The sequence below is a fragment of the Fundulus heteroclitus genome, chromosome 18, assembly GCF_011125445.2.
Source record: "Fundulus heteroclitus isolate FHET01 chromosome 18, MU-UCD_Fhet_4.1, whole genome shotgun sequence".
Taxonomy (NCBI): domain Eukaryota; kingdom Metazoa; phylum Chordata; class Actinopteri; order Cyprinodontiformes; family Fundulidae; genus Fundulus; species Fundulus heteroclitus.
The window spans coordinates 36,384,974-36,397,215 of record NC_046378.1 but is presented as its reverse complement, the minus strand read 5'-3'; the positions used below and the strand labels follow the sequence as shown (position 1 = coordinate 36,397,215).

The 12,242-nt window shown below is 37.4% G+C and overlaps 1 protein-coding gene across 1 annotated transcript in view; it reads left to right on the top strand.

The window, feature by feature from the left end:
• sae1 (SUMO1 activating enzyme subunit 1) overlaps positions 1 to 12,242 on the top strand; it is a 28,073-nt gene that overhangs the window by 14,007 nt on the left and 1,824 nt on the right. The window contains exon 7 of the mRNA XM_012854258.3: positions 5,953 to 6,097. Coding sequence (XP_012709712.3) covers positions 5,953 to 6,097 — 145 coding nt within the window. The remainder of the gene's footprint in view (positions 1 to 5,952; positions 6,098 to 12,242) is intronic.

Below are 12,242 nucleotides of genomic sequence, written 5' to 3'. Positions count from 1 at the left end.
GCACTCAGTAGTTTCCATCACAGGCTGTCCATGGCCAGTCATGTGCACTGAGCGTGGCGCTGAGACCTACGCTGCAAGGCGGCAGCAGGAAACAACCAGAATAAACCTCCACCTGAGGACGATTTTCTCTTTTACTTATTAGTTTTTCATTCATTTGTTTTTAATGGGGTTTTTTTTCTCCCATATTAGGGATTTTTACACAGCTGCAAAAAATAGACTTTCTCCTAATCAAATGATTTATACAGATTAAATTAGGGCTGAACGATTTTGGAAAATAATCTAATTGCGATTTTTTTTTTTTTTTTTTTTTTTATATTGCGATTTAATGCGATTTTTTTATTTTTTTTTTTTATTTTTTTTATTATTTATTTTTTTTTTTTTTACAGTTTAATTCATCATGTCTTTTTAAACATATACAAACAACAAATCAATTTGTTTCCTTGCTGTGCAGATTAGTTGCATCTAAACTCAGAGCAGTAATGATTGTGTTCTGCCTACGATAAATTTCAACCAAAATTGCAATTTTGACTTTTCTCTGCATTAACCACAAGCAACAAAAATGGCGTCTAAATAAAGATGTTTGTAAACAAGGACTATGCAAAACAAGAACTTTTAATGTTTCTGTTAATCAGAATATTATTCAAGAGAACAGCTTTTAGTTGATTTGGACATCAATCCTTGTTGAACATAAAGTGCAACCAACAAGCAAGTCTATGTATTAAACTGATTGACCTGTACTTAATGCTATGTATGATTATATAAACTCTAAAACAAGTAATAAAATTAGATTATCTTACTGCTGCAACTGTCTTCCATTCCATGTGGAGGCAAACCCACTTTAAACATTTTTACCAACACCTCATGGACGCGTCTAATTCCCTAATTGTTACATAGCCAAAAATTGCATACTCTGCGATTTGGAAATTGCGTTTTTTTTAAATCGCGATTATATTGAAAATGCGATTAATTGTTCAGCCCTAGATTAAATGTAAATGTATTTTCTAGCCGTCCGGTATAATTGCTGCAGGATATTTAACCGCTCGTCGTGGTATAATCGGTGGAATTGGCTTTATCTCTCCCGAAAACCTGGTTGGATGTGGGTTCAGGGTCACACATCCTAAACACGTTACAGGAGTTATCGTCATTTCTGATCACAAACACGAGGGCTGCACAATTAATCGCATTTTTACTGACCTCTTTTTCTCTCATCGATATACGTCTGTGGATGGATATGTATTGTTATTGAATTATCGTCCAGTTCTACGTTTGGAGCAGTTCTGGTTGATTTCATGTTGCCTATTTAATCCATTTCTTTATTCTAACGGTCTAGCAGAAAGCTGCTCTGACCTCAGCTTTCCTAAATGTGTAATTAATCAGTTAAATAATCAAATGGGGGGGTGGGGGGGTACCGTATTTTCTGGACTATAAGTCGCTCTGGAGTACAAGTCGCACCAGCCATAAATTGCATAATAAAGAAGGAAAAAACATATATAAGTCACACTGGAGTATAAGTCGTATTTTTTGGGGGAAATTTATTTGATAATATACAACATCAAGAACAGACATGTCATCTTGAAAGGCAATTTTAAATAAAAATAGAACAGAGGCAACAACAGGCTGAATAATTGTACGGTTAGCTTACGCTACATGACACAACTGAGAACGTGCCTGGTATGTTAACATAACATATTAAAAGCTATTCAGATAACTATAGCATAAATAACATGCGAAGAAGTTAACCAAAGCGCCCGTGTCACTCCAAATAACTAAAATCCAGTGAAATCTTCATCCTCGGTGTCACTTTCAAATAACTCCGTTAACTCCGGAGGTAGAAGCTGCGGCACTTCCGCTTCTACGTCGCTTACGTCTGATTCAACACAGGCCTAGAGCGCCCTCTGGTGGTTTGGTGTGAAAATAACAGGTGTAATGATATACCGGTAAAAAATGTGTAATAATTTCACACATAAGTCGCACCCCCGGCCAAACTATGAAAAAACTGCGACTTATAGTCCGGAAAATACGGTACTTTTCACTCAACACCATTCTAGTTCATATAGCTGGATCTCATTCTGAAAAGTGAAATACTTCTGAGTGGTTCCTAATGGCTGCTTTATTCAACAATATTAAGGAAAGGTGTATTAAAGTCCCTTCTCTGCTGCTTGTCCTTGTCAAACTGGTCATAATTGTTTGCATGCAATTACCGACTACAATGCAAATTAAATAATATAGTCTTCTTTTGGTCATCCGACCTGGAAGGTATGGAAGAAAAACGCATAATTTCCCATTAAAATGTGAAGGTAAATGAGATGAATGAAGATCTGGTGTTGGTTCTGAGGGTTTGGCTCACCTGGAAGCTTTTGGTTTCGGTCCCTAAACAAAGCAGTGCCAGTTTGAACTCTTACAGAAAGAAAGAATTGGGTGTACAACTGATTTAATAAAATAAAAAGTTTCTTGCTATTTTTAATTTATGCAAAGCAGACCGGCGCTCTTGGGTAATGGTTGTTTTGTTTGTCTGGAGGTTTGTACCAAAAGGTCTGGTGAATCCCACCTACATTTCCAGCCTCGCCCTGTTTTCACCTCGCAGCAGTGGAAACATTAGTTGTTGTTATTTAGTGAAGGTTAGACAGGAAGCGCTGTTATTATTCCTTCTCCGTTTCTATAATTGGAGCGAGCAGTTGTTGTTTTGGGCGACCAATGAGGAAGTGGCTCTTCCTCTGTTGTAACTGTTTCCTGTCTCACTAGGAACAGGCGGCTGATCTGAACCACAGGCTGGGTGTGTGCGCGCGTATTTTTGGGGCTTTTTTATTTTTTTTTATTGGTGTCTATGATTTCTTTTGTTCTTTTTAATTCCCTTCTTGCGTCTTAGATTATCGGACCTACTGACCAGCAGGAGAAAAGTCAACTTCTGGATGTGTCTTTTGATTTAAAACTGAATACTTAACTTCTTCTTTGAAATTCAGTTTAAGTTGAATAATAACATATAAACTGTATAAAAAGTAACACGACCTAGGGCTGGACGATATTGAAGAAAAAAAAGCATATTGATTAAATAGAATAATTTAATAGATAATAGATAATTATCAACAAATTCAAAACGTATATTTTAAGCGCAGCCCTGGTCATTTTATGCTGTTGCTTAGCAACCTATTTTTAGATCCAGACACAAACAGTGAATTCAAACTCAGCCCTTTATACTAAAACTGCAAGTTTTTAAAAAAGAAAAAATCACACGTGCTCTCTGAACTCTCTGAAGGGGGCGGAGCTTGGTTCCTGGGTCTGTGTTGTGATTGGTTGGGAGGATGTAATGATGTAATATTAACTTACATGGCTAGAATGTAAAAGGAAGGAAAACTGTTATTCTATTGACCTTTTTATTGACCATTTTTTATATAATCGATATACATCTATTGATCGATATATATTGTTATTGAATTATTGTCCAGCCCTAACACGACACATTTTTTCCCCTCGCTGATTGACATTAAATCAGGTTAGTTTGGATCAACAAAAGTAATTCTATTTGCAAAAGGACAGAATAAATAGATTACTTTAGTTGATATTGTAGCTGGTATTCTTGGCTTTTAAACTGTATTAATTTGGTCAAAAATTTCCACAAGCTTCACAATAGTTAGCCGGGGTTTTGGCCCATTCTTCCTGACAGAACCGGTGGACTGCGTCGGGTTTGGATGCCTCCTTGCTCTATGCATATCTTTTTGGCTATTAATTTTTATGACTATCAGTCCAAAACGTCCACTTTCTTGATGCTTAAGCCTCATTTTAACTCTTTTTAGCAGCTAGCTAGTTTGTAAATCTCTTTGTTTTTGCATGAGCTGCTTTGTTTTTTGAGATGTCGCTTCTATTGCCCCACATACTGGGAAACGGTCCCACAACATGATGCTGCCACCACCGTACTTCCCAGGTGGGATGATGTTTTCAGGCCGCCGTTATGGTCCGACCGCAGACCACGTCTCCAGAAATCAGCGTCTTTTTAATCCCTGAGAGCGTTTCTAATCTATAATCTGGCTTTTTATGGAACAACTTCTTCCTTTCTGATTGGCCTTTCAGCCCAGGACTTGTTTCTTTGTGGCTAATGAGTCTTTCTTGTCACTGTCAGCCACCTTCTTCATGAGGGTTTTTGCTTTTGTTAGCGGCTGATTTGCCCATTTCACAGTAAAACCCGTTCATCTCTGTAAAACAGAACCTGCTTGACATTCCCACAGTGTTTATACTTGCATATTAATCGTAAACCAGATGTTTGGAGTGACACAATCCTCTTCCTGATATGAGGACTAATTTCTTTGGATTTCTTTTTTTAGTTTTTTTTTTGTTTGTTTGTTTGTCTTTTTTTTTTTTAGTTCTTCTTTTCTTTTTTTGCAAGATGTCACACAGGAAGCAGAGAGTTGGAGGCGTGGCCTGCAAATACGTAGACAAACGAGCCTCCATTTAGCTGAGATGTTGTGAAATAACATATTAAAAGTCAATCTGTAGGAATCTCAGTGCATTTTAGATTTAGATTAACTTTATTGTCCCAAAGGAAATTTGATTTGGGTTACAGACTCTGGCTGCTACATAGTCCAAACTATGTGTCACACTGCATTCTCACATAAAACACTACTATAAAAATTCCATTATAAGACAATAAATAGATACATAAAGGAGCATGTTACATTATATTCACAATAAAAATTTGAAGGAAGAGAAAAAAAAAATTATAATGATGATGATAATAAATAAAGATGTATAAAAACCGTTCTTTAAAAAAAGTCTGTTTTAAGAGATAATGAATAAAAAAGAGCATGTGTCAGTTTAAATGTTGAATACTGTTGCCTATTCCACAATTTACTGCTTAATGCTATTTGTTGCTTTAATGGAAAGCGGAACAAATGAGTTCCTATAGCGGTTTAATGTGAACCTCTGAATTTAATTTAAAATCTAGCTTTACTCTGGGATTAAGTGAATTTTAGTCATTTTTGTAATCGACCAAATGTTTAGTCTAAATTAGGGGAATAATTAAGTTCCTTTTTTATACAGTAAAGTAATCATCTGGTCTAAACTGTAAATAAATCATGTCCACTGTGTCTGATGTAGGTTTTGTCCTTTAGATCCCATCTGTCTGTGTCAGTAGCACTACTGTACGTGTGGGCTGTGAGATACAATCGTATTTCCATTTATGCTGATGATATTATGTCGTGTTATGAAATTGTGTTTGATTTCCTGTCGAGTCTGAATGTGATGCCATTTGTGCCAGACTTTCAACTTTCTTCATACAAAGCTTCTCATAAAGGGCAGAACTGAGGGTGTTAAAATGATTCATTGCCACCACATATGTGTTTTTGTGTGTGTGTGTGTGTGTGTGTGTGTGTGTGTGTGTGTGTGTGTGTGTGTGTTTTTGTGTGTGTGTGTGTGTGTGTGTGTGGCGCGCCACGCTGGTGGAAATGGCTGTGGGAGGACTCCACATCCTCATGTGGTTAAACTTAATGGACGAGCAGGAAACATGTGGGCGAGGTGTTGATCTCTGCGCACGAAAGAGTCTGAAATATTTCTGAATAAAGTGCACAAATCAGATTTATCTTTAGTTGTTTTTTTTTTTAATCTGCCAGAGGTTAAAATAACGCTTCCCTGTGTTTATCTTTGCGTGCGTGAGCCGGCAGGAGCGCGCGATTCCTCTGATACGGAGCAAACGTCCAAATCGCATGAAAGGCTTGATGGTGCAACCGCATTCAGATCTTTATCTCGTTTTTTCAGAGGGAGCAGCAGTCGAGGGCCACGTTTTTTCCACGCAAACGGCAATTCACAGTGGAAGTTGCGTGAAAGCGTGATGAAATTACAAATGGCAATAATGCAACATATTATTTGGAAAGCACTGCTTTAGACAGAGGCTTACAAACTTAGTTTCCAGTCCCCCCGAACTGTCGCCTCTTTCATTTTCTTTCCTTTCTCCTTCATCCACAGTTCTGTTAAAGTTTCGCACAGACAAAGGTCGCGACCCGGACCCCAAGTCGTACGCAGACGACAGCGAGCTGCTGAAACAGATCCGAGACGACGTCCTGGAGGCCATGGGGCTGAGCAGGGACCTCCTTAACGACGACTTCATCAGGTGAATTTAGTTTCACGCTCTCACCGCTAACCGTGGGCAGCAAAAGAGTCCAAAGCTCTCTTAAAGTTTCCCTATTTTTTTATTTTATTTTTTTATTTTATTTTATATTTGTTTTATTGAAATTTTTCATTTCAAAAATACAAACATGTAGTTATCAAAACAAGTTCACTTTGTAATTGTTGCATGACAGTTATTTTACTCAACATGGAGAAATAAAATAATAATAATAATAATAATAAAAATAGTCTTTTAACATACACATAGCTTCTCAAGAACAGGGGTATTTAAGCAAATTACAAATTGGTCAGATATGGATATCTATACAACACGGTGAACTGCAGGTTCCAATAAATCAAGACTCAATCAAATCTGCAGTCAGCTCTAAATTCTCAACAAAATTGATAAAAGGTCCCCAAATCTTCTCAAAAAGGATTTCCTAATATATGTTATTCTTTTCTAATGGCAAGCTAGACAGCATCTGTTTTAACCATTGCGTGGTACTAGGTCTACTGACATTTTTCCAAGCCAGAGCTATACATTTTTTTTGCAGCTAACAAGCTTATATCTATAAAAGTGCATTCTAGCTTGCTAAAATCATGTTTCCCATGGTATAAAGCTAACAGGAACAATTTAGGTTCCAGTGGAACTTTTTTTTAAGATAATTTTTTCAATTGTATCTTTCACCTCTGTCCAAAATGCTTTGATATGTTTGCATTCCCACACATTAGAGTCCCTTTTAGACCAGAGGTGTCAAACTAATTTCTATATGGGGCCACTTTGGCATCATGAAGTCATTAAAAGGGCCGCTTGCATGTGTAGAGACGATACTTTTCATTTCATAATTTCAATCCAGTTCACACAGTAGTATAAAAAATGCACAGTAACATAAAAGTAGCACTCTTAGGCCCAGTTTATACAGTTTATCTGCAAAAAAAGTTGATATTGGGATGAGTTACACTTACAGGAGGCACAGTTTTATACAGTATAAAAAGATATATGCCTTTTTTTTTTTAAGCTCTCGAGGGCCGGATAATTTACCTTGAAGGGCCAGATTTGGCCCGCGGGCCTTGAGTTTGACACCTGTGCTTTAGACTTACATTTTACACAGAAATCTGGGGTGTTATTATTGTATTTATTTAATTGTACAGGCGTAACATATATACGCATTACCCATTTAAATTGTAGAATTCTAAGGCGGCATTTTGGTTGTTTTACTTTATTTGTTTTAAACTTTAATTTTTCCGATTGATTGGGGTTTTTTTTTGTTTTAAATACAAGAAGGATTTTAAGAATGTCAAAAAGGAAAAAACAAATTAACTGCTCTGTCGGTCTTTACTTGGTCGAAAGTAGGAGTCAACATATCCTCATCGTTTAACGATGATTTTAATTTGTACAGGGAAACCAGAACAAGCATTAAACCTCATATTTATATTGACCATGGATGGCCGATGTGAACCTTTTCACACTATTAAGTAGTACTCCTCAGCAGCTCACAATTACTGCATTTAATTAGGAATGCACCGATGCCACCACCTGGTATCGGTCCAATATTCATAATAGGGCAGGGCGATATGGATTAAAAAATAAATCTCCGATTTTATCATTCCAAATCAGATTAATCAATTTTTTTCCTCCTTTTTGTTTCATAAAAAGAAATTAAAGAAATTATTTTAAAACCTTGCTTTTTATGTCAAGCATTTCATCAGGGAGTTGACCTGAATTCAAAGTGCAACTAAAAACAAGCTGTGAAACATGCTTGTAAAACAAGATGGCAGCCGTGCCATTATAAACAATGAAAATGTAACAAAACATTTGCTGCTAGTGGTATTACACATTGAGCTAAGAACAGGCTTCACTGCACTTGTGAACTTCATACTAAGTAAAAAAAAAAGTAAATAAGTAAATGAAGTACCTCGTATTATGGTAAAAAAAAAAGTTTCTACTTAACAATATTTTGCCAATAATTTTGCCTAAACATATATTCAGCATCACATGCTGTTCTCTTCATGGAAACCCAATGAGTGTAATGGCAAAATAAAATCCAGATTTTCCAAAAATTAAATCTTAAAGAATTGTAAATTCGAATTTATCGATTAAATCGCTTTATCGCCCAGCTCTAATTCATAAACGTTCTCCTATTCTGCTGGACTCAGAAGGAGCCGCATTTCCCCGCTAACAGCTTCTATTATTTTCCGGCCTCATAAGTAACGATAATTACACCTTAAAATGATTGCTAGCCGCATAAATAGGCGACAGACTGTAGCTGGACAAGCCACTTAATGGCGGCGTGACTTTAAGCAGTCGGGTGGTAGAGGAGGAGCTACAGTTGAACTCCCGTTCTTAATCTATAGGGTTCCGTATGGATCCGCCCTGTGCAGCTCCAACCTTTCTGGGAAGGCGGTCCACAAGGTTCTGCAGTGTTTTTGGGAATTTTCAGAAGCAGACACTGATGTTGGATGTGAAGGCCCGGCTCTCAGTCTCGGCTCTAGTTCATCCCAAATGTGTTCTGTTGGGTCGAGGTCAGGACTCTGCAGGCCAGTCCGGGTCGCCCCCACACCAAACTTTCTCATCCAGGTCTTCATGGACCTTTCTTTGTGCTCTGGTTCTCAGTCATTCTGGAGGAACAAAGGGTCGTCTCCAAGCTGTTCCCACAAAGGAGTTTTTCCGACGTCTCTTGATCTCCTGAAACATTCAGAGTTCCTTTCACTGGAGCTAAGGGTCCAAGCCCAGCTCCTGAATAACGACCCTCTATCAAACTTATACAGTCAGAAAAAGTACGGTTCTCCTGGCGATCAATAAACTCAGACTCATCCGTCTGGCAATTTGATGGACAACTCTGGGTTTGATCCTCTCAATTAGGCCTGTTTTATTGAAGCTCTTGTGTTTGTCCAAACCTGAAGAGTATATATATATATATATATATATATATATATATATATATATATATATATATATATATATATATATATATATATATATATATATATATATATATATATGCCCTGTGACAGACTGGCGACCTGTCCAGGTGAACCCCGCCTCTCGCCCGGTGAACGCTGGAGATAGGCACCAGCAACCCCCGCGACCCCATGAGGGATTAAGCGGTTTGGAAAATGGATGGATATATATATATATATATATATATATATATATATATATATCTATATATATATATATATATATATATATAATATATATATATATATATATATATATATATATATCTATATATATATCTATATCACATCACTCACTTATGTTTCTGGGATGAAAAATTCTATATAATTTCGTACCGACTGAAAACCAAATAAAAATAAACATCGGTTGTTAATATCGGCCCAGTTTTACTTATTGGACCGATACCAATATGTTAGAAAGCGGCTAATATTGGCCGATACCGATCTTACTGCCGATATATATCGTGCATCTCTAGTTCTAATACCAGATGTGTATTGAAAAGTCTCCCCTTTGTGTCTTCACTAAAAGAACAAAGGTTTTATTCCTAAAACAGGATTCAAAGCAGTGGTCTCAAACTCAAATCATCGACTGCTGGTTTCCTGCACGGTTTAAATGCGTTTCTTGCCCTGCACCCCTGAATAAAATGGATAACCGCCTCACCAGCAGGCATCTGAAAATGTCTTCTGGGTAAGGAGTCTTTACCCGAATGATCAGCGCTGTCCAAATAGTGCAGTGAGTAGAGGAGGAGGTAGGAAAAGGAGCCTGTATGCTTCCTATTTTAGCTCCTTTAGCATAGGGGCCTTACCGGCTTTAAGAAGCTATAAAGAATCCCACAATCCTTTGCGTGACATGACGTATAAGCAAAGCCCATCTCATGGAAATTAACGAAAATGTCCAGAGAGCGCAGACTTGGTAGTAGGGCTGGACGATAAAGAAACAAAAGCATATAGATAAAATAGAAATCATATCGATCGATATTGATAATTATCAACAAATTCAAAACGTATATTTTAAGTGCAGCCCTGGCCATTTTCTGCCGTTGCTTAGCAACCTATTTTTAGATAAAGACACAAACACTGAATTCAAACTCAACCCTTTATTCAACCAACTTTTTTTTTTTACCAAAACTGCAAGTTTTTAAACAAGAAAAAGAACGCATGCTCTCTGAACTCTCTGAAGGGGGCGGAGCTTGGTCCCTGGGTCTGCGTTGTGATTGGTTGGGAGGATGTAATGATGTAATATTAACCTACATGGCTAGAATGCAAAAAGAAGGAAAACTTCTGAGGGATTGCAGCAAAGCCATGTACAATGCAGATGACTCTTCCTGTGGCTCTACGCTCCCCAGGAGTGAATGCTGCTTGTCGGGACTTTGATGCAATCAACTGGTTTCCTTATATAGGACATTTTTGACCAATCTGTATAATCTGACCCAATCTGTATAATATGATTGAACTTGACTTTGTAAAGTGCCTTGAGATGACATGTTCATGATTTGGCGCTATATAAATAAAATTGAATTGAACTATTATTCTATTCAACTTTTTACTGACCTTTTTTTCTATTAATCAATATATATTGTTATTGAATTATCGTCCAGCCCCACTTTGTACTTCATTTTCTGAAGGCTGTAGCTCCAGATCTGACTCCATCATCCATGTTTCCGTCACGTAACGACGTCGGAGTTAAAGGCTGTCTGAAATCAGCACAACAGTCCGAAGCTCCTTTCCTCTCCACGATAGATTTCTACTAGGTCAGGGAACAGGAGCTAGGAGCTATAATTAGACGTTTTCCTATGGAGCCAATTTCAGCAGAGCTCTGCTAACGATCTGATATTAGAGTCAGGAGTGTTGAAGCATAGACGCCCTAAAGCTCCAGGACCGGAGGTGGAGATCAGTTTAAAGCAGGGGTGTCCAAACTTTTCGGCACGTGGGCCGAAATTGTCAAGTTAAAGGAACTCAAGGGCCAAAAAATTAATAAAATATTTTTAAACCAAAAAATGTTAATTTGCTTGCGCTACAAAATATGATAATTTTAAATACATAAATTAGTCCGTTGTAGGAAATGAATGTGTAAATCACTGTATATCCAAAGTTTAAAAAAAGAGTTTTGCTTATTTGTCGTATTAAAAGATGGTCGTCCAGTTTGCAAATTATTTAGAATAATTAATTTTGACTCTTTAACAATAATGAACTCTTTTTGGTCAAGCAATCTTTGAAAACACTTGCTCTAATTAGCCAATTTTAATAATTTAGTTCAAAGCAGATTTTAATGCACCAAAGTCTGAATTTGAGTCATTAAATGTCATTGGACAGATGTTTCTATGAAATTAAAGAGAATGACAAAAGGGTGTTTATTAAAAGATGAAAACTTTAACATTTTCAATTGTAGGATTCTAACTTTTCTAGAACAATTTTGCCCTAATTAAAAACTAAAATCGTCCTTCTGCATTAGCCTGTGCTGGTGGACCAAATCTTTTTTGAAATGCAGTTAGAGGGCCACCCAAAATCAGCACAGGGGCCACAAATGGCCCCCGGGCCGCACTTTGGTTTAAAGGAACCTCTGGTCGGTAGAGCCCCGTACTTTAGCTTTGATCACTCACAGTCTGCTGGATTTAGAACTAGAGGATCAGTAAAAAAAACAAAAAAATAATAATTTTTCCTCTAAAGTCGTTCCTATTCGGCCGAGTTCAGCATCATCAGCAGCTGCTGCTTCTGGGCGCTCGTGGTTTTTCGTGACTGTCACTTCATTGCTGTTTTTATTCTTCCATACAACAAACACACAAACAATTTGAAACTGGTGGGACTTTAGGGCAACGAGGCAGGAAATTCCCCCCCCCCCCACCCTCCTCCATCATAGCTGCGGCTCGTAAAAACCACTTCCACTTACTTCACCGGGTGAAGTCATGCCGTCAGCAGCTGAGCGGCGCTTCCTCAGGCTGAGCCGTTTCAGTTTGGTGCCACAGGTTCTCATCGTAACTCCATTAAACATTATAACAGCGTTAACTGCAGCGTTGCCTTCAGAAAATAAATTTAATTTATCGTATATATACAGATATAAATGCAGTTTTTATATTATCCTACACTTCTTTGAACATTTTTAACAACTGTCCAGTATTTTTTTTTCTTATGTTGTAAATTTCCCCTCACTGTGTGCTCTTTTTATTTCACATTTTTAATTATATTACATT